Raw genomic sequence first — 21,776 nt, 5'->3', positions numbered from 1 at the left:
ACCGTCCAGGACAAAGCAGCCCGCTTGATTGGCACCCCATCCACCACCCTAAACATTCACTCCCTTCACCATCGGCGCACCGCGGCTGCAGTGTGTACCATCCACAGGATGCACTGCAGCAACTCACCAAGGCTTCTTCGACAGCACCTCCCAAACCAGCAACCTCTACCACCTAGAAGAACAAGGGCAGCAGGCACATAGGAACAACACCACCTGCACGTTCCCCTTCAAGTCACACACCATCCTGACTTGGAAATATATCACTGTTCCTTCATTGTCGCTGGGTCAAAATCCTGGAACTCCCTTCCTAACAGCACTGTGGGAGAACCTTCACCACACGGACTGCAGCGGTTCAAGAAAGCGGCTCACCACCACCTTCTCAAGGGCAATTAGGGATGGGCAATAAATGCTGGCCTTGCCAGTGACGCCCACATCCCATGAACAAATGAAAAAAAACTCCTGAGAAATGCCTTGGGAGGTTTTATTGCGGTAATCGTGCTATATAAAGGCAAGTTCTTGTTGTCAGCTTTCATCTGTGATCATGTTTGCTTTTGTCTATGGATAACATTTTTCGCCATCTGTCAGATGCAACAAAGGAGCTTAAAGAAATCACTTTTAATCCAAAAAAGATCATTATCAACACTACAATCAACTAACTGGGACTACCCATTCTGTATTTGTGTGAAAATTATTTAATTTTAGAGGGCAAACAGTTCACAAGCTTAACTCTTTACTACCCTACCCATATGGTCAACACTTCTCACACAGATCATATTTAATATTGCAAGAAAATCTCATTTCATTCCTCTTTTGACTTATACAATCATTAATACTGAATCATTTCGTTGGATGCAAAACGATGCTAATATACTCAAACCCTTGATGATGTTAATCAACTTTCAGATGTACCAAGTGATATCACTTTCACATTTTAGTTCAATCCTTTATTTTGATTTCGACTGAAACAATTCCAAATGAATTTATAAAGGGCGTATATATTTTAAATAACTGACTCAGCAAATTTCACCTGTCACATGCATTCGCGTAGTTGTTTAACCGCAGTCAGCTCAGATTTGCTTCCCGTTCTAAACAAGCCTGAATTTGCCCGCTGATAATTAACAGAAAGACAATAAGCAAGAAAGGGAAAACTTGGAGGATGAGCTACGAATCGAATTAAATATCATGCATGAGTGAATGAAAAGAACCAGAAAGTTTTTTTTTTAAATAAAGCACGCTTAAAATCGAAAAGAAAATGTTGGGAGTCGTTGGAAAGAAAGCAATTTAGGGCGTGAGCAGATTCAGGGCGTCGCTGGAATTAGTGTATGCAGATCGGCTTCAAACACCTCCAAGATTCCCAGGTGACAGCGTCTTCCTGAGCAGGATTAACATCCTGAAAGGAAAAGAGGAACACGCCATACCATAGTCCAATAGGAGCTACTTCTCCTTCTCGAAAAAAAAGTTATTTTTACGTGACTGCAGATACCGGTTTGGGGATATTTTCAATAGTTAAGGGAGTTTCATTCTCTCTTAGAGATGAAGTGAAATGTTTACAAGTTAAAATATCGAAGAAAGCTAGTTTCTGAAAGAATTTTAAAAACTAAATTTAGTGGAGTCCCATTTTGTGATGGGTATTCTTATTGAAGATTAGGAGTGTGAAGGAAAGCCCTGTGTGTCCTGTATGACATCAGAAGGAAAACGCCTGTAATAGACACGACATTGCACACGGGCAGACTGAGGGACAGACAGCGACTGTCTCGCCAGCATTGCTTCACTGATCAGCCTCACTCATATGGGGCAGTAACTGGAAAGCAGTGAGTCTGTAACTCTGTAATCACGTTACTCTGGGCAACGAGGAGTTACTGGGATATCACAGCACACACAGAACCTGATAAGATCAACTCTACTTTTGATGAGAGAGAGAAAACAAACAAACTTGTACCTCCGATAGAAGTGGCCTTATCGGGAGATGAAGCTCTGTGTGGTAAAATAGTAGAAGTGGGTGTTTAAAAGGGGACGATCGTGTAAGACTTAAAATTATCTAATCAGAAGTTGCATTAAACGGGCTCAAATAATTAAGTTGCAAATATTGAGTACTTGGGTTTCCAAATTAAAATTCACGCAATGGAGATTTTTTTAAAGCTGCATTTACACTGAATTAGAAATCAGCTCAGCGAAAGAAAGGGAGAAAAAAAAGGTAAACGCTTAAGTTGAGAACAATGCTTCTTTTCTTGTAGCCAAGATCTTCCCCATGAGCAACTGTTCAGACGTGATTTCCACACAGATAACCCGCCAACAGCTCTCTCGCTGCAAGATCGCCCAGCTCTATCTTTCTACTGTGAGCCTGATTCTTTTTTTTTGTTCGGCCAAAAAAAAAAGTGTGGCGCCCCCTCTGCTCCCCTTCCCGAGAGAGGGAGAAAAAAAGAAAGAAAAAGCAAACCAAAAAAAAAATCCAAACAAGTATTTCCCGGGAAGGCTGCTTTTCTGTGTTAAAGAGAGAGAGAGAGAGAGAGAAGAGGCCCGATGGCGATGATCGCAGACGATTGCTGGTGTGTATGTGTGTTGTGGGGCGGCGCGAAGGCAAAGGCATGTCCGCTGTTTGTATTAGCGCTGAATGGTGTCTTGAAAATGACGTAATGCTTGAAGCCGGGGTCCTGACAAGCGATAACATTTGTGATAAAGGCCGGACTGAGCCAGAGCCCCTTTCTCTCAGACATATTAAACACACACACATACACAGACACACACACACACACGCACTACATACAGAGACTCCCGTCGGACAGACACAGGCAGCGCGTTTGAACGACCAGCTCAGCCCGCGCCTTCCCCTCTCCTTTCTCTCTCTCTCTGTCTGTCTGCCTCTCTCTCTCTCTCTCTCTAAAATCTCACTCTGCAAAAAAAAAACTCAGACGGTTCATGGCTCTCACCAAAGCTCCACCATCTTTCGAGCTGCAAAGATTATTACCATCAAATCAACAGGTAAGAGAGAGAGAGAGAGAGTGGGCGAAAACCAGCCCCGAGATTAAAGGAACAAAGATCTCATTCCGATTTTTTTTCAATTCTCTTCGCACAGGCTGTGTGTGTGTGTGTGTGTGTAGGAGGGCAGCAATAGCTCGCTAGCTTTAGATATTTGTATTTATTTATGAAGGTAATGTTTTCAGTTTTGTTCAGTCAACAGGAGACCTCTTACGTTTTTTTTCGAAAGAAAGAGGCAGACTTCTCAGATTTCACATACATTCCCATTTCCCGTATTTGTTGGGTCGGGAGGTCACTCGAGCAGGCATGAGAAATGGTTCCTCGTACGTGACAGTAGCCTCCAGTAGCCTTTAGGGTCAAGTTTACCAGAGGAAACGATGATTTCAAGTACGTTTGGGATATTCTCCGGGTTTCGCCTCTTTTTTTTGTGATGGCTACTTAGCGGGAAAGTGGGAGTAAAATAAATGGATGGCGTTAAAAGTGTCTTTTCAGTTCGAGATGTCAGAGTGAGAGATCTCGTTCTGAATGCATCTACAGCGCCAAGAAAGTTTGTGAGTGACGTGGCCGATGTAACACGATGAAATGCATCTGAGTGGACTATTTCATTTCCATTTCTCCAGATTAAGCGGTTTATATATATATTTTAAAGATCCACGAGAATAGAAATCTCACTTCCCCCACACTCCTCTCCAGTCTTTTCGACAGTGGCGAGTCCATTGCGGCCCATCTGGCGGGACCTGGGAGTAATATGGTTGGAGTAAACTTTTTAAAAAGTTGTGTTAAAAGTGTGTGTGTGTTTGTGTGTGTGTGTGTGTTGGGTTGAGTGCGGCTAGACACCATCCTCCGGTGGTTTAACTTCTCCAGACAGGGACTTTAAGTTTTTTTTATCTCCTGATGTAATGCCAAGTAAAACTGTGAAAGTACAGACATAAGTAATTGTAGCTTTTGACTTAAAGGGCTGAGTTGGCTGACACGGGCAGAATGGGCCGTTTGCGTTTTCTTATCCACACTCAGTAAAATGTGGCATCAGTAAAACATGACTTATTATGGCAGTTAGTTTAGGACGTGTCGCTTAAAAGTGCTATTAAAATGTTTCCTGCTGATCGGGGTTAGATGTAGCCGGCGAGATCTGTTAAAAGCTCCTTGTGATTGCTGGTGCGTTTCATCTCACTACAACTTTGACACATCTCACTTTTGTTTTGACTTGTACTTATTCGTTCTAAGTGTAGGTAAATAAAATTGTCATATTCCCCCTCCCCCCTCCAGAATTTCAGGCAATAGTTTCAGCTGTTGTTTTCTATATTGCGATAAAGTTGGAAGTTCGTGAAACTTTTACTGTTTGTTTTCCCAAATACGAGTTAAGATGTTTTTGAGCTTTGGAGTCCTGTTTACTACAGGATTTGCAAAGTTTTCGGTTAAGCGGGGAGTTGGACTGAAGTCTGTTGGAAGTTATTGTTTCCACTCGTGCACTTTCTGAAGACATTTGATGGGAGTAACTGTTGTGTCTAACAAGGACTGCAGATGTGATCACTTAACGAAGCCACTCCAAATGAGTTTTGTCACTCAGAGTTACATAAGTATACATGACAAATATGACCAGCAGGAGTAATCCGGTAAAATAACTCCTCAGAGCATTTACAACTGACGTGAAAACTTTGATATCTGGTAGAAGTTTTACAAATATTTAATGACACGATTTAATGGAGGCCGATGCTGGTGTCGATTTAAAGTTTTCAGTTGTATGGGGAACTTTGTGCAACTGCGTTGAGAAAAGTGTCCACTCCCTTGAATGGGCCCGGACTGTTCGGAATACTGTGTAAAGTGAATGTCACGTTTGCATTCACATGAACTATAAGCCTATTGAAGTCTGATCTCTTTGCAAGTCTTTGTGTCCTTATCACAGGAAATGTTGCGGAAAGCAGTTGTTCAGTCGAGTTCCTAGCACGTGTTGATTAACGATTCTTGTCTCCCAGACGTGATCACTTCTTCTAGCTGAGCTTTCATTTGAGGAGCAAAAAAAAGTCTCAATAGCAAATTCCCAATTACGCTTGAACAGCAGTGATGTGTGGTATTGTTGGCAGCAGGAATAGATAGGTGGGTTAGCTTGCAATAATAATTCTGCTATAAGAAATATTGTGTAATTTGATGTAGTGATTAATGGCAAGTTTATACAGTGCTTGATCAGATAATGAATGCAGGCATCGCTGGGCCAATCTGGCGTGTGTGGAATGAACAAAAACTTGTATTGATTTACCACTGAGATCTGTTTTGTACTTCAGCAGCCCCTTATTGTTTCAATAATATAAAAAAACCACAATGAAGGGGCCGAAATATTGAAATACAGTGGTTAAAATAATAATTTTCCAGGGTGTGGGGAATACAATTTATTTGATCCACTTAACCCAGTATGACTCTTCCATTTATTGAGAGTGGGGGCTTGGTGCAGGGATAGCATTCTCTGACAAATGTTTACACCTAGCATCAAGGGCTATGGTCACATTTAGTTTTTACATCTAATAATTTTAACATATGTAGATATTTTTACATATTTTATATAATTCATAATCACGTGAGTGAATTCCCCTACTAAGAGCTACAGTAAATTGCCACAAGCTCTTCTTAATAGCGCATGTGTGTGCATATATATTAATATTAGTAATATCTAGCTCATGGGGCGGAATAGTGTTGTGCGCACTTAATTGCAATGCACAATATAGTTGTTTATACTGTGTGACCATATGATTGGTTGTACCAGCGGGGTGCAGGCCAGAAGCAATTTGGGACTTTGTAAAGGTTTGCTCACAGGGCCAAACCAGCAATGTGCTTATATGTCTGAATGGATATAAGTGGATCTGACTATATCTTTAAACACCGACAGGATTGTAATGAACATAATAAATGCGTACAGTACGACAAAACATAAAGTGAGCATGGAGTGTCAAAAGTTAAGGGCCGTTCTTGGTGATTGAATTATTGGTATTAATGCGGAAAACGTCTGTTGTTTTGACTCGAATCGGTGTAAATTTCCACTTAAATAGTCTGGCTGTCATTCTAAACCTGCTGACTTTCAGTCTACAACATCAGTCCCTGGCTGTACACACTTAAAGTGAATATTCGTTCATGTTTAGGCCATCTGGGCAGCGTTATTGGCACCAACATAAATAAGAGACGATTGAAAGTTGTGGAATATACAAATTTTGGGATTAGCAGAGGAGCAGAACGTGAGGTGGAATATTCGAAAGATTACTTAAATATTTGAAATGTTCCTTGAGCAACGTTCCAAGCTCACGGGGACTTGCCTTTTGAAATCTTAGGAAACTTTTTGTGCTGTGGTAGTCACAGTTCATCTAATAAAACTTATTCAGGCAGATGGTCTGTGACTTTCAACCCCAGTCCATCACCGGCATCTCCACATCATGACTTTCTTCCAAGGCTGTGCTTTACCGAGTTACCCATTTTATTTGCAGCTTCTGGCTTATTGTCAGGACACGTAATATAGAATAATCACTGGCTGGTTTTTTGTTGCTGACGAATTTTTTTTCTGGGTTAGTAAACGTTTCTCAGCGTTAACAAAATATATTTTATTATAACCAGTACCAGAAATTTGCATCAAAAATAGTGTACGCCAGGAAGGGCCTAACGTTGAAATGCACGTCAGATCACTTTTTGTAAGAGGTAGGCCCAGCCAACACTGACTATTTAAGCGTGTTGATTATTTTGAGCAGCCATCTAGAATGAGGAATCCTACACTGTCCCTGTTTTTTTGGAATGAAGAATGTTATTATACACATGTTCCACTGATTTATTAAAATACGTACAGTAGCTGGTACATGTTAACTACTAGTTACCATAGTTATTCCCACTGAATAGGCAGCAGTTGTCGGGGAAAGGGATTTAAATCAAACTTGCTGTCAATCGTATTGTATAAATTACCCTGTCGGTTTTATTAATTCATTTGAAACAAACAAAAAGCCGTCATGTGAAGTTAACAAAACAATGAGGTAAAGCTGTTCATCTTCTTATAAGAAAACAAATACTGTAAAGTTATTATTTTAGGAGCACAATGATTAACGAGTCTATTCGTTAAAAAATTCCCTACCTATCAGTCATCCACAGCATTTTGGTTTACTTTTTGCGGAAAGGGCAATCTTTTAAATTCTTTAGAAATATAGTTTGAAATGCTGCAAAGTATTCTACTGGGATAAACATGATCGCAGACTTTCCTATTGTAACTGTCTCTCTGCTTTAATTAGTTGAAACAAAAATGTTAGAACGCCACTCTCCCAGCACTTTTACTGATAGGAATTTGCTGAAAAGTTTAACTGAACATTTCATTGTGGCAAATTTTCTTTAATCGATTATGGTGTATCTACACACACATACTATATATTGTATACATGGCACTGCAATTAAAATTTTCACAAAGAGATTTAAAGAAAGTAAAACAGATGTGATATAAACTTGATTGTTGGTACTTGTAGGATGCAGTGATGTTTCCCTAAGGACTCCCTTCTCCTGTCATCCTCTTATGTTAAAACGCGACAATTGATTCATCTGTGTAAACTTGGGCGGGACTGTCCATAAATACATCACTGCAAAAATATGTAAATAACCACAACTTTTAAAAGAAAACGATTAGGATGAAACTGGAGCAGAGATTAAGGAGTGGAAATGTACTTTAAGTATGACAGAAATATTAATCTAGGCATAGGAAAGCCGACCCTGCACTGTTAAACGTTTAACCATAGAAGGAACAGTCTTTCTCTCCAAATTATAGAATGTTTCAATGATCCTAAAGAGACGTGTACATATATATATATTTTTCTTTTGCACAGATATGGTCCGGAAAAAGAATCCACCATTGAGAAATCTTGTGAGCCAAGGGGAAGGTGAGGATTGCCAGGTCCCTCAGCCAGAAAGTGCCGTGAACCAGGAGACTGCTGAAAGCTCAGGACCCCCGGATCCCATGCAGGAACACAACAACCAACAAGATGCACTAGAGTCAGTCAACAAGGAGGAACATTGTCTGCGTGTCGCAGACGTAGCCGGCATCAAAAGCGACTTGAAAAGCCCCGCATTGGGCGAAGGGAATGGCTTCAATTATGAAAGCCACAAGAAGGGAGGAAATGTTCCATCCTTCCCGCAAGATGAGGTGACAGACAGAAATATGTCTGCTCTCTCATCTCAAGCTGCTGGTGGAGTCTGCGAGGCCTGGAAGTCTCCTTGCAGATCAGAACCAGATGATGGCGATGGCAGGAGCTGCAATGTATCTGGGAACCTCTCTGAATTAAACCACACAGCTCAAACGTCACCTAAAAGTGGGCGTGAGAAGGTCCAGCTGCTACAGGGTGACCCACCTGATCAACACACTTCAACCCCAGGCTCTGTGCCTTCAGAAAACTCTCAGGTGCTTTCAGATGGGAGTGTTGCACTTGATAAATCAAAAACAGAACAGATGACTGACAACCCAGACCCGGCGCCCTTGACTCCAGAACTGCAAGACTTCAAATGCAACATTTGTGGTTATGGTTATTATGGGAACGACCCAACCGATTTGATCAAGCATTTCCGCAAATACCACCTAGGTCTGCACAACCGCACCCGCCAAGATGCGGATCTGGACACCAAAATCCTGGCATTACATAACATGGTGCAGTTCTCCCAGTCCAAAGACTTTCAGAAATTGAGTCGAAATGCGGGCTTGCTTACAGGGATGTTACAGGATCTGAGTGCCCAGCGACCCACCATGTTAAATGGGACCTACGATGTACATGTAGGTATCTGCCCAACTGCTTCCATCGGATCCAATACTTGGTATTGTAGTAGGAGTGGTAAAAGCCTGACAAAACCCTGACAGGGCCTATCAGTAGAAGCAACATAAATACCTCGCAGAGAGGAAAATCATCAGTATAAATGAAATTGCATTTTAAATAATAATTTGAGGCACATTGAAAAAAATTGTGGGGATGATCCTGTAAGAGATTATCATAAACAGCACTACTGTATTCAATGTTTTCTTCACATCTATATTGCACACGATGACAAAATCCAACAATAATATGAATGGTTTGGATTTCCCATTCATTTTACACCATTGGCTCACTGTAGTTGAGCGTGTACACTTTCCCTGTAAGGATACCTTTGTTACAGCCGCACGATTAATGTACATTGAAATCTGCAATTAACTACAAGCATACCTCCACCTATTTGAATTTTTCTAATTGGTATATATCCTGATCATTTTCATTTAAAAGCCATTTAGGTTTTATTGCAGTAATTTGTTTACTGATTATACTGTTTGCAAATCGGGTAGGAAGGTCGCTGGTAAACGGAGCAGACAGCATAAACATTTGAATCTATTACTGTTAATGAAAAGCTGTCTCCGCTTAATTAATTCATTTTTTAATATCACTTTGTCTGTAGTTGCCTTTGAATGCTCACACCAGGATTCACTGCTGTAAAGCAGGCTGCTGGTGACACTTTTAAAAAGAAAACGAATTTAGTCTTTCAGCATGTTCACTTATAGTTGTGTCAAACGGGCACGCTTGTCAGTTAAGAGAAAACCATTGTCATGGCTGGGAATTTTTTTCTCTGAATCTTTGGTGTATTTTGGCTATTACTGTTCTTCAGAGCAGGCTATCAGCTATTATCCACTTTATTCCATTGTACAGCCACATGTGGGAACTGGCAGGAACTGTAATAACTAAAAAATATTTTAAATACTGAAAGATTAATGAGAAGTTCCTTTGTTACTAAACAATATTTTTGAGCAATTATCTTTTTGTTCGGGAGCTATTTTAGTTTTTTCATGCCGTTTTATTTGACACGTGTTAGTCTTAAAGCTATTTTCGCTGAGCCTAATGGCCTACTTGGATTCTTGACCACCTATTTTAACCTATGTTGGAAATCAGTAATAAATTAGAATAGAAGCCGTGATCTCAGGCAGAATTATCTTTCTTCTATGGTTTTCTTCTGCGCATTCGGAAAATTTCAGGTGGCGGGAGAAAGCCAGTTTCAGTTTAAAATAAGAACGTGGCACGAAAAAGTCTTATTTATGAAATCTCACCATTTACATCAAACGCACTTAAAGTACACGACGTAATGAAATAAATCGTTACAGAATTGGAATATTTAGAAACTGCGAAATATGTAACAAGATCAAAATTTAAAATATAAGTTTCGCTGCAGAAATTGATTTGGAGGTACATTTCACAATGATTTATCTCCCTGTTATAACAGAATAGTTACATTCATTCTGACCATGTCTGATATATTCCCCATCACGGGATTCTCGTATTAAGTTTTTCTGAACTAGCCAAAGTACGGTTGTAAGTTAAGTCCTTAATTAACGCATTCACAGAGGACACCGGGTCCTTGTAAAATCGGTCTTCTATACGCTGTGACTGTGTAGTTAATGGCTCCAGGCACGATTATAAGTCTGCCGATGCAGAAAATAGCACCTTTAATATTGCTGTTTAGATAGATGAGTGCTTAACTTTTTATGCCAGGAACTTCAACTACCCATTTTATTTGCTAACTGAATTCACTTATGGCATTGGAAGGGTTAATGTAAAAAAAAATTGAAGACACTTGCTCTAAAAAAGAAGCTGTTTACTGTCATTTCGCTTCCCACTTCCTACCCGGGCTGTAAAACTATTACCACACTTCTATTTTTGAATCCATATCAACAATGGTAAACCGATCCCGAGAATAACAGGAAAAATCACCGGGTATTTGATGTACTGAAATAACTAAATAATAGACAAAATTGGCAATTGGGGTAAGTAAACACAATAAACCAATAGACCTTGATCGTGACAGTGTGCGAAAACTATTACGAAATTACAACTTGTCAGATATTAAAACTGTCCTGGCTTCATGCAATAACCTTTAAAAAAACAATGGAAAATGGTACTTTCTGGGAAACTGTCACATTATTGCTTACCTCACAAGCTGAAATGGAAAACACATTTGTTTTTTGTTTACTTTTTTCCAGGTTACTTTGGGAGGAATGTTCATTGGCATAGGACGCAAAACACCCGACTGCCAAGGCAACACCAAGTATTTCCGATGCAAATTCTGCAATTTTACCTACATGGGCAGTACTTCGACTGAACTGGAACAGCACTTCGTGTCAGCGCATCCCAATAAAATGAAAAGTGTGCCTTCTGCTTTGGAGTCCGGGAAGGATGCTAATAAATCGGAGAAAAACGCCAGTAAAGGCATCCCCGCGGCAGAGCGCCATTTACCTCGCCCATCAGACCCAGAAGATGTGGGCAAATGGCAGGACAAGTCTACCATCAAGGCAGCAGATGACACCCCCATCGGCTACTCTGTACCCATCAAATCCATGGACACCTCCAAACAGAATGGCCTGGACGCTACCTGTTACTTCTGGTGTAGGTTTTGCAGCTTCAGTTGTGAGTCCTCGGACACCTTAAAGCTCACGGATCATTACAATAAACAGCACGGAGAGCATCAGCGCACTAGCTACTTTAACAGAGATTTTCCGGACAAAATTGCCAACCAGGGACCCACGCTTAACCAGAACGACTCTTCGAAAGAGCGTCAGCTTGTTGTGGCTAATAAACCCGACGGGGAATTCTCCGTTAGAGCCGAGAAAGGCACAAGTTCGGCCAAAAAGAAAGACACCGCCAAGTCAACAGAGGAGAGCATGGTCACCAGCTACAACTGCCAGTTGTGCAAATTCAGGTACTCCACGAGTCATGGACCTGACGTGATCGCTGTGGGACCACTGCTCCGTCATTATCATTACATCCACAACGTTCACAAATGTACCATAAAACACTGCCAGTACTGCCCCGGGGGACTGTGCGGCCCTGAAAAGCACCTGGGGGACATTACCTACCCATTCGCTTGCAGGAAAAGTAATTGCTCCCATTGCACCCTGTTACTCTTGCACTCGTCCCAAGGGGTGGGAGGGAGTGCCAGGGTTAAGCACCAGTGCGACCAGTGCTCATTCACAGTTCAGGATGTAGATGTGCTCCTGCAGCATTACGAGACCATGCACAGCTCACACACCCCGGGCAAGGCTGAGGAGGGCCAACAGGGAACTGATGGACAAGTGACCAGCGAAGAGGCTGAAGAGCACTGTTGTACCAAATGCGACTTTGTTACTCAAGTAGAGGAAGAGATTTTCCGACACTACAGGTAACAGACCAGAAACTTTAAATCCACCTGTGATGATTTGCCTTGAACCTAAAATATGACACAGGGGGAACATTTGAAAAGTAATATTTGGGCAAGAACAGGTAACAAAAAACACAGCGAGTTAAATACCCCCTTTTTATTCGATATCAAATCACAGGAAGTAAATATGATTGTTTTTGTGATGGTTATAGTTTCTCTGTCATCAGATTATTATAACCAGCTACAGTTCATTAAGATAGCTTCCTAAGTTTTGAAAACATGTCACCAACGCAACTCTTAGTATGTTACTGTTTTGATATACAAAGTGTCGAGTTTGGCTGGAACTGGCGTAAATCGATGTAACACTGCAACGGGCAGAATAATACTGACCAGCTATTGTCAGTATTGGGCGCTACCCGTTCGTTTGGTGGAAACTGCGTGCTGTACAAAATATTGTTAGAAATTGCACACTTTATCTGCTTATAAACTGGGAGTGGAATTTGATGCCTCCATCACTTTTAAATAACTTTAACAGTTTCTCAACTGCATATTATTGAGTACATTTAAAAAAAAATGTTAAAACGATGCAAGAAATGTTGCTTTTAACTTAACACCCAAGTTATCTTTTGTGTGTTTTAGGAGGGCTCACAACTGCTACAAGTGCCGTCAGTGCAAGTGGACCGCTCCGGACACTCAGGCATTACTGGAGCACTTCAACACAGCCCACTGCGTGGTCCCGGAGCCGGCCAGCAGTAGCAGCACCAGCGGCGGGGAGTCACCACCACCACCCGGCACCAGCAACCACAACTCCCTGAGCGGCGAGCAGGAGATGCGGCACCGCACTCCCACCCCGTCCGAGAGCGGCAGCAGCAGCAACAGCAGCGGCGGCAACAACGGGCACCCTCCGCCGCTCGTAGCAGCAGCGGCAGCGGCCGCCGCCGAGGAGAAGGAGGGGCGAGGCTGGGTCGACACCTCCAAGGAAGACACGAGGAAGGCGGGCTGGAGCGTCAAGGAGAGCGCGGGGCCGGTGGAACTGCACAAGGGGAGTCCCTACCCGGGCCAGACCGCCCTCGGGTTACTCAGTGCCTCCCCTGGCGGCAGCCAGGAGTGCCTCAAGGGCACCCGCAGGGCTGTGGAAGAAGCGGACGGGGGGCGGCCCGTCTATGGGATGCAGACCGCCGACGCCAAGGGCTTCCCAGCTGGGGTGCAGCAGCTCCCGGGGGGAGGAGGAGGAGACCGGGACCGGAGCCGGGAACGGGACAAGCCCAGAGCTCTCACCCCGCAGTACCCAACAAGCACCGAACTCAACAAGGCGAGGGAGGAGTCGCAGACCCTACTGCGGGTAAGGCTGGCTTCAGTTACTTCACTCTCAACCTGTTGCATGTTACTTACATGCACACACAGGTATTCGTGCATCCTTTGAAGTTTGGAATTGCTTTAAAAATATTTCCACGAAGGGAAATCAATTATTCGCTCTAATTTACCAGACCCCTAGACACACTTTCAGGAATCAGAGTGCCACATTGGATAGCAGTCTGGAGTGGGAAGCACGGCTCTGTAATTCAGGAACAGTGAAGGTCATTGCAGAACTCGTCATCTCAAGTGAGATAGTTATTTCAACAGGGACCAAGGACTGAATCTGGGAGCTTCCTGGTCTATATGGTTCAGTAGCATGTTAGGTGAATTGGGGGAGAATTAAGTTATGATCTGAGTAGGTTGGATTATCCAATAATTCATGAGACCCATCATAAGATCTCACTTGCTCTTGCTGTACCCCTCCTCGATTATCCTTTCCATCAAAGAGGACAGTGGCCCTCTACCACATGTTTATTTACTGGCATGGGGAAGCAATAAAATGTACCTTGTAAAATTAAGGCAAACATCACTGCTGAATGGTGGAAGGCGATAACCGAAAGGCATGATAATGCTAATGATGATGGCATGATATGTTTGAATGCAGTTAGAAAAGTAGGCCAATAATTGCTATAGTGATTATTGTCTAATTTTAGCAACCTTGAAAAACAAACTGTTATAAACAGCATGTTGTAGCAATGATTTGTGACTTAGGGAACTTCTCACATGAATGTGAAAAACCAGGTGGAGCTAAGATTTTGAAAGCTTTGGAGGGTGGTAGGGAGAGGAGGGGAGTAGGGTCTTCCTTTGATGCACCTACTGCACCAATGTAATTAAATGTACCTCATTACTAATATGGGGAGAAATCATTAACCTCAACAGGGAAGATATTGTTCCTTATGCCTTCCTGGAGTTTGTGACGTAAGCATATAAGGAATTATTGAGGCTATTTAACATAAGTGGAAAAAAACCTTTTTAATAAATTGGTGTATTCAACTCATTATGAAATGCATGATGTGATGTAGACCATTAAGTGATAAACTATAAGTAGATATTTTCATTTTCACTGCAGTTATTTTCTGGGGCAGTGAATATATTAATTTTCATATGATGAAATAATACGATCACCTCTCCTTGGTTCTCTTTATTTCTACTCTTGATTACTATAACTCACTTGCAACTTTATTGTTCATGGTATTCATGGTATATTAGCTGGGTTGACTTGTGGAAATAACTATTATATTGCGAGGTATTCAATATGCTTCACTTGTATTAGTTATGAGGTCTCAAAACTAATCATTTTCTTCATGCAAATGATGTCCGATGAAGTAGTTGTGTTATCAGATGGTTTACTCTGGTTTTCCAGGTTAAATCATTAATGAATGCTACAATTAAAGAAAAATATTAAAGCTAATACAAGTAATTTAAACCATGCTCATTTGTATGATGCAAGTCTTTATGATGTGTTTTCATTTTCCCTCATTGGGCTGACAGTTCAGTCAACTGACTCTGGATTCCCATTTGGTACTGCCCACAGATAAAAGTGGTGAAGATGGGCACCACAGAAAGAGAAGTAAAATCTTTAAATTCAGGAAAACTTGTTGATCAAGAGCATAACACCATACAATGTGAAGCCATTTTTAACCCAACAGCAAAAACTGCGAACGTTGAATTGTTGTTGCTCAGGTTCGAGCACATTCAAAATTCTCTGATATGACAAATAGAGGGAAAATGAGATGTGATTAATTGCAGTAGACACTTTCAACGGTGACTTGCATATACTTAATGTAGCTTATGTCTGGACGGATAACTGATCTTTTATGATTTCAGAAATAATGCACTGGCTTTTAGCTGACTTAAGCAAGAAAATTGTTGATAGTTGCAATTTGTCTCCTAACGTCTCTCTTTTTGTCTTGGTCTAGACATGGGTCAATTGTAAAATTGTTGTGTGCCTATAATGTTGTGGAACATTTGGGAAATAATGTTAGAAGTGTAAATACATGAAAGAGGGATACTCAACTAGCGGTATTACATATAAAGATCAAAGGGATACAAAGATTGCTATACTTGAATATCCTTTTATTTTCTTCTTTTGATTTTCTTGTGTATTTTTGTTAAAATGGCATGTAAATTAAGGAGGCTATCTTGAATGATACTGAGCCCAGCAGTATGATGGGACACAATTAACATACATAGTTGAAATGGCCAGCTTGCTGAAGTATTCTGGGAAAATGACCATTCCAATCAGATGTTAATTATGTTTTCGCCCACTCTTTTTCCAATTAATTCAGAAAAAGTGTAAAAGATTGTCCCACTCCCTCGCCTTTCTTTCCTCTACTGATGCTGCGCTCTGTTCCCATATTAGAACCAGACCACTCCAGGCATCACAACTTCATCTCACACTATCCATGAACAATGCCATGAGAAATCAGCCAGGTTATTGTAATAACACTTTTGTTTAAGATTTTGCTTTAAAGTTTAGCTCGACACCAATTGAAAGAACAGGGTCTAAGTGTCTATCATACTTTTACCATCCTGCATCTTATTTGAATGTTGCAGTAAAGAAAGAACTTGTATTTATATAGCACCTTATCAGTTCCTTAGGATGTCCCAAAGTGCCTCAAACCTAAATTACTTTTTGAAGTGTATTCATTGTCATATTGGTAAACTCTTTGAGGTTCCTGACCTTATCACAGCCTTGAATGCCAGAGGAGAAGTGAGAGTAGTCTGGACCAATGACCTCGGGAAGAAGAGGTCCTGCTGAGGGGGAGGTAGGAGCTAAATTTAAAAAGCAGGTGGTAATCTCAGGGTTATTACCCAAGCCATGTGCTAATTGGCACAGGGACAAACAGATCAGGAAGGTGAACACATGACTAAAGGAGTGGTGTGGAGAGGAGGGGTTCCATTTCATGGGAGACTGGCACCAGTACTGGGACAGGAGAGAGCTGTACCGTTGGGACGGACTGCACCTGAACTGGGCTGGGACCAAGGTCTTAGCGGAAAGGATAAATATGGTGGTAAAAAGGACTTTAAATGAATAAATGGGGGGAGGGCTCAGTCAGAAACAACAGTAAAATTAGTTTAAATATATTAAAAAAGGGATAAAAGCAGAGTTCAGGTCACAAACAGTGATATAGATACTCCAGGTGAAGGGAATACTAAAATATATAAAGTAGTTACAGCAGGAGTGACAAATAAGAAACGTGTTAGTTAAATGGTGTGAGAAAGACAGCATCAGGGCAGAAGGACAGATTAGGGTCTCTTGCCCAAGTAAGAGTTTTATATACTAATGCACAGAGTATAAGAAAGAAATTGAGTGAATTAGAGGCTCAACTACAGCTTTGAGGGTATGACATAGTGGTCGTTACTGAGACATGGCTGCAAGCTGGTCGTGATTGGGAGTTAAATATTCCAGGTTATAAGGTCTTTAGAAAGGATAAGGAAACCGGCAGAGGAGGAGGGTTAGCCTTATTGATTAAAGATACTATTACAACATTAGTAAGAGAGAATATAGGTAAAGGAAAGCAATCAGAGGAGACTCTATGGTTAGAATTGAGGAATAAGAGAGGACTTAAAACTGCAATGGGAGTTTTCTACAGACCTCCTGATGGCAGCAATAAAATGACAATGTATTAATTCAGAGATTAGAGAGGCTTGTAGCAAAAGCAGAGTTTTAATGGAAGACTTTAATTTTCATATAGATTGGGACGAGCAGAGTAGTTCAAGTCAGAATGGTAGTGAATTTCTTGAGTGCATTCAAGATAATTTTCTGGAGCAATATGTTCCAGAACCAACAAGAGGGCAGGCCATACTAGATTTAGTAATGAATCAGATTTAGTTAATAATCTAACAATAAGGGGACATTTATCGAACAGTGATCAGAATATGATCGAATTCAGTATTAGGTTTGAAAAGGAGAAACCTAACTCAGTTACTAAGATTCTAAATTTTGTTAAGGCTAACTTTAACGGGATGAGACAGATGCTGGTGACAACAAACTTGTCAAAACTGTTATTGGGTAAAACTACAGATGAACAGTGGGAGGTGTTCAAAAAATAATTTAGCTTAGTACAGGTCCAGTATATACCCCTAAGGGGCAAGAGCTCTACTTACCAAATAAGACAGCCATGGCCGACAAAAGAGGTGAGAGACAACACAAAACTAAAGGAAAGAGCATATACAAGTGCAAAGAATAGTGTAGATCCAGGGGACTAGGAGAGAAATAAAGAACAGCAAAGGAAGACAAAAAAGATAGGAAGAGCCGCAAAAAAGAATACGAAAATAAACTTGTGAGGGATATCAAGATTAACACAAAACGTTTTTATAATTATATTAGAAGAAAAAGGGTAGTCAAGGGTAATGTGGGCCCTCTAACTAGATTGATTCCTGGGTTGAGTGGGGTTGTCCTATGAGGAGAGATTGAGTAGAACGGGCCTATACTTTCTGGAGATTAGAAGAATGAGAGGTGATCTCATTGAAACATGTAAGATTCTGAGAGGGCTTGACAGGTTAGATGCTGAGAGGTTGTTCCCTCTGGTTATAGACTCTAGATATAGGGGGCATAGTCTCAGAGTAAGGGGTCGGTTGTTTAAGACTGAGTTGAGGAGGAATTTCTTCACTCGGTTGTGAATCTTTGGAATTCCCTACCCCAGTGGGCTATGGATGCTGAGTCGTTGAATATGTTCAAGGCTGAGATAAATAGATTTTTGGACTCTAGGGGAATGAAGGGATATGGTATTGGGTGGGAAAGTGGAGTTGAGGTCGAAGATCAGCCATGATCTTATCGAATGGTGGAGCAGGCTCGAGGGGCCGTATGGCCTACTCCTGATCCTATTTCTTATGTTCTTATGAAAATAGATGCGGATAATATTGCAAATGAAAATAAGGAAATGGCAGACTTGTTGAATAATGACTTTGTGCCAGTCTTCACAGTAGAGGAAGAGGATAATATACCTGACATTCCAGCGAAACTTTTTCTTAATTCATTTATGGGATGTGGGCAAGGCCAGCATTTATTGCCCTATCCTAATTGCCCTTGAGAAGGTGGTGGTGAGCCGACTTCTTGAACTGCTGCAGTCTGTGTGGTGTAGGTTCACCCACAGTGCTGATAGGTAGGGAGTTCCAGGATTTTGACCCAGCGACAATGAAGGAACGGCGATATATTTCCAAGTCAGGATGGTGTGTGACTAGGAGGGGAAAGTGCAGGTGGTGTTGTTCCCATGTGTCTGTCGCCCTTGTCCTTCGCGGTGGTAGAGGTCGCGGGTTTGTGAGGTGCTGTCGAAGAAGCCTTGGCGAGTTGCTGCAGTACATCCTGCAGATGGTACACACTGCAGCCACGGTGCGCCGGTGGTGAAGGTGGTGGTTGGGGTGCCAAACGTGCAAGCTGCGTTGTCCTGGAGCTTCTTGAATGTTGTTGGAGCTGCACTCATCCAGGCAAGTGAAGGGTATTCCATCACACTCCTGACTTGTGCCTTGTAGTTGGTGGAAAGGCTTTGAGGAGTCAGGAGGTGAGTCACTCGCTGCAGAATACCCAGCCTCTGACCTCTTGTAGCCACAGTATTTATGTGGCTGGTCCAGTTAAGTTTCTGGTCAACGGTGACCCTGAGGATGTTGATGGTGGGGGATTCGGCGATGGTAATGCCGTTGAATGTCAAGGGGAGGTGGTTAGACTCTCTTGTTAGGGATGGTCATTGCCTGGCACTTGTCTGGCATGAATGTTACTTGCCACTTATGAGCCCAAGCCTGGATGTTGTCCAGGTCTTGCTGCATGCGGGCACGGACTGCTTCATTATCTGAGGGGTTGCGAATGGAACTGAACACTGTGCAATCATCAGCGAACATCCCCATTTCTGACCTTATGATGGAGGGAAGGTCATTGATGAAGCAGCTGAAGATGGTTGGGCCGAGGACAAGTCGGACGGGTTGCACCTGAACCAGAGCGGGACAAATATCCTTGCGGGGAGGTTTGCTAGCACTGTTGGGGGGGGTTTAAACTAACTTGGCAGGGGGATGGGATACAGAGTGGAACTACAATAGGGGGTGATGTGCAGCCAAATATAGAGAAAAAAACAAGTCAGCTTGGAAGACAGGGCAAATATGTGAGGGCAAGGCTGGATGGCATCTATTTTAATGCAAGGAGTCTTGCGAATAAGGTGGATGAACTGAAGGTGTTGATAAACACATGGGAGTATGATATTGTTGCTGTCACAGAGACATGGTTGAGGGAGGGGCAAGACTGGCAGCTCAATATTCCGGGGTACAAAATCTTCAGGCGAGACAGAGGGGGAGGTATAAGAGGAGGGGGGGTCGCAATATTAATTAAAGAATCAAATACTGCCATAAGGAGGGATGATATATTAGCAGGTTCTTCTAATGAGGCCATATGGGTGGAGCTTAAAAACAAAAAGGGGGCAAGCACTTTGATGGGAGTGTACTATAGGCCCCCAAACAGTCAGGGGGAGATAGAGGAACAGATATGCAGGCAAATCTCAGAAAATTGTGCAAATAATAGGGTAATAATAGTGGGGGATTTCAACTTCCCCAATATTAACTGGGATACTCAGAGTGTAAAAGGCTTAGAGGGTACAAAATTCTTAACGTGCATCCAGGAGAGCTTTTAGAGCCAGCATGTAGAAAGTCCTACAAGAGAGGGGGCGGTACTGGACCTAATTCTAGGGAATGTGGCCGGCCAAGTGGAAGAAGTGCTAGTAGGTGAGCACTTTGGTGACAGTGACCATAATTCGGTGAGATTTAAGGTGGTCATGGAAAAGGACAGGGAGGGGCCAGAAATACAGGTTCTAAATTGGGGGAAGGCCGATTTTAATAGGATAAGGCAGGATCTGGCCAAAATGGACTGGGATCAGCAGCTTGTAGGAAAATCCGCATCGGAGCAATGGGAGTCTTTCAGAAGGGAGATTGAGACCATACAATGGCAACATGTTCCCGTAAATGTCAAGGGTGGTTCCAAGAACTCCAGGGAACCTTGGATGTCAGGGGATATACGAGAATGGATTAGGAAAAAAAGGAGGGCTTTTGGCAGATACAAAAGGCTAAAGACGGAGGAAGCCCTAGAGGAGTACAAAAAGTGCAGGGGGATACTTAAAAAAGAAATTAGGAGATCAAGGAGGGGCCATGAAATAACACTGGCGAGCAAAATAAAGGAAAATCCTAAGATGTTTTATAAGTATATTAAGGGTAAGAGGATGACTAGGGAAAAAATAGGGCCCATTAGGGACAAAAATGGCAATCTGTGTGTGGAGCCGGCAGATGTAGGAGGGGTTCTAAATGAATTTTTTGCATCTGTTTTCACAATGGAGAAGGACGATGTAGACATAGAAATACGGCAGGGGGACTGTGATATACTCGAACATATTAACATCGAGCGGGAGGAGGTATTGGCGGTTTTAGCAGGCCTAAAAATGGATAAATCCCCAGGCCCGGACGAAATGTATCCCAGGCTACTGTGTGAGGCAAAGGAGGAGATTGCGGGGGCTCTGACATATATTCAGAACGTCTCTGGCCACAGGGGATGTGCCAGAGGACTGGAGAACCGCTAATGTAGTACCATTATTCAAGAAGGGGAGTAGGGAAAAACCGGGGAACTACAGGCCAGTGAGCCTAACATCAGTGGTAGGAAAATTATTGGAAAAAATTCTGAAGGACAAAATTAGTCTCCACTTGGAGAAGCAAGGATTAATCAGGGATAGTCAACATGGCTTTGTCAAGGGAAGATCATGTCTGACTAATTTGATTGAATTTTTTGAGGGGGTGACTAGGCGTGTGGATGAGGGTAACGCAGTGGATGTGGTATACATGGATTTCAGTAAGGCCTTCGATAAAGTCCCCCACAGGAGACTGGTCAAGAAGGTACGAGCCCATGGAATCCAGGGTGCCTTGGCACTTTGGATACAAAACTGGCTTAGTGGCAGAAGGCAGAGGGTGATGGTCGAAGGTTGTTTTTGTGACTGGAAGCCTGTGGCCAGTGGGGTACCACAGGGATCGGTGCTGGGTCCCTTGCTGTTTGTGGTCTACATTAATGACTTGGATATGAATGTAAAAGGTATGATCAGTAAGTTCGCTGATGATACAAAAATTGGTAGGGTGGTAAATAGCGAGGAGGATAGCCTCAGTCTGCAGGACGATATAGATGGGTTGGTCAGATGGGCGGAACAGTGGCAAATGGAATTTAACCCGGAAAAGTGCGAGGTGATGCACTTTGGAGGGACTAACAAGGCAAGGGAATACACAATGAATGGGAGGACCCTAGGCAAGACAGAGGGTCAGAGGGATCTTGGTGT

The 21,776-nt window shown here is 42.3% G+C and overlaps 1 protein-coding gene across 3 annotated transcripts in view; it reads left to right on the top strand.

Moving 5' to 3' along the window:
* Positions 1-2,658: 2,658 nt before the first annotated feature.
* trps1 (trichorhinophalangeal syndrome I) overlaps positions 2,659-21,776 on the top strand; it is a 183,421-nt gene continuing 164,303 nt past the window's right edge. Inside the window, exons 1-4 of one of the 3 annotated variants that reach the window (XM_067980761.1) lie at positions 2,659-2,979; positions 7,812-8,749; positions 10,973-12,147; positions 12,766-13,468. In XM_067980761.1, coding sequence (XP_067836862.1) covers positions 7,814-8,749; positions 10,973-12,147; positions 12,766-13,468 — 2,814 coding nt within the window. In that variant the 5' untranslated portion in view covers positions 2,659-2,979; positions 7,812-7,813. Of the gene's footprint in view, positions 2,980-3,275; positions 3,364-3,652; positions 3,728-7,811; positions 8,750-10,972; positions 12,148-12,765; positions 13,469-21,776 lie in introns of those variants that run through there. The other 2 variants (XM_067980760.1, XM_067980762.1) reach the window with 2 other exon arrangements.

Source organism: Heptranchias perlo, chromosome 3 (assembly GCF_035084215.1).
Source record: "Heptranchias perlo isolate sHepPer1 chromosome 3, sHepPer1.hap1, whole genome shotgun sequence".
NCBI lineage: Eukaryota > Metazoa > Chordata > Chondrichthyes > Hexanchiformes > Hexanchidae > Heptranchias > Heptranchias perlo.
Note: the sequence above shows the minus strand (reverse complement) of the source record. Positions and strands in the feature narration are given on the sequence as shown.